The 1,492-nt window shown below is 48.8% G+C and overlaps 1 protein-coding gene across 1 annotated transcript in view; it reads left to right on the top strand.

The window, feature by feature from the left end:
* Positions 1-1,492, top strand: part of LOC119417965 (cytochrome P450 2K4-like) — a 6,163-nt gene that overhangs the window by 2,936 nt on the left and 1,735 nt on the right. The window contains exon 6 of the mRNA XM_037685212.1: positions 14-64. Within this exon, the coding sequence (XP_037541140.1) occupies positions 14-64 (51 nt within the window). The remainder of the gene's footprint in view (positions 1-13; positions 65-1,492) is intronic.

Raw genomic sequence — 1,492 nt, 5'->3', positions numbered from 1 at the left:
CCTCAACCCACAGATGTGCAGAGGTATTGCAGATGTCTTCATGGTCCATCAGCAGCAGCTAAAGGTGAGAAACCGTGTCACACGTCCATCTGTCTGTCTGACACTTTCTTTGTGAATAACGCCAAATGACAATTCGAACCAAACTGTCGCACCACTTGGATAGGGGCCAAACAGCCCGTAACAACGAACCCCCAATCCCATACTCACGGAGCACCCCCCACAGTGTACCCTGAGGAACATGGTAGAATGCTTTCTTCAAGTCCACAAAACACATGTAGACTGGATGGGCAAACTCCCATGACCTTACGAGGACCCTAATTAGGGTAAAGAGCTGATCCAGTGTTCCACGGTCAGGACAGAACCCACATTGTTCCTCCTAGAGCTGAGGTTCAACCATAGATAGGACTCACTTCTCCAGTTCCCCTGAATAGACCTTACCAGGAAGGCTAAGGAGAGTGATGCCCCTATAATTGGAGCATGTCTTCCTGTCCCCCTTTTGGAAGAGGGGAACCACCATCCCAGTCTGCCAATCCAGTGGCACTGCCCCTGATGTCCGCGTGACGTTGCAAAGATGTGTCAACCAAGACAGCCCCACAACATCCAGAGCCTTAAGGGAATCAGGGTGAATCTCATACACTCCTGGAGCCCTGCCACCTCAGAGATTTTTAACTACCTCAACAACCTCAGCCACGGTTATGGGCGGACCAACCCCAAAGTCCCCGGACTTGGGTTCCTCCATGGAAGACGTGCTGGTGGGATTGAGAAGGTCTGAGAAGTATTCCTTCCACATCCCGACTATATCTTTTTCTTTTTTTTTTCCTCCCTGGCTCTCATCGAGGTGGCTGCTTCTGTCAGCCCTCCCCCGTTTTTCCTTCTTCCTGCTCTGCTCTCTGTATGTCTGATGTGCCTGGTTCACATCTCCCGAACATAAATTAAGAAGATTATGGATTTGGTATCGTGGGCGTTCAACTCTATTGATAAGATTGTTTCATCAAAGCGACAAGGTCCTGGAGAATCAGCGTGTCCAGCTGAGACTCACGCTGTGGGGTAGATCATGGATTCGTGGGGAGTGTGGCAGTTGATGTGCCTCTTAGTTCTGTCTCAGGCCCTGTACACACGTAGCCGGATATCAGGAAAACCGAATAGTTTATCATGCGGTGTGGCCTTTCATCCACACGTGAACTCCGGTTGATGTAACTATAAACGAATAATAACAAAAACTCCGACCAAAGTGGAGATTTGAGAAATCTCCTCTTTCGGGTTTGCGTGTGGACTTTCGGAACCGGAGATATGCGCATTATGTCTGCGACAGATGGTGCAGCGCGGCGCTGACGTCACATGTGCGACAATTGTTTTTGTTTGCCCATTCATTCGGAGGGAAAATGACTGCGTTTAGGGAAGTACTAATTGTAACGCTGGTTCAGGCAATTTTTGCTTGCTTGTTTTTACAAGCACAACTGCTCCAACAGATGGAATTACAAAGGAGAAAAAG

The sequence above is a fragment of the Nematolebias whitei genome, chromosome 12, assembly GCF_014905685.2.
Source record: "Nematolebias whitei isolate Nwh7 chromosome 12, NemWhi1, whole genome shotgun sequence".
Taxonomy (NCBI): domain Eukaryota; kingdom Metazoa; phylum Chordata; class Actinopteri; order Cyprinodontiformes; family Rivulidae; genus Nematolebias; species Nematolebias whitei.
This window is presented reverse-complemented; position numbering and strand designations above follow the sequence as displayed.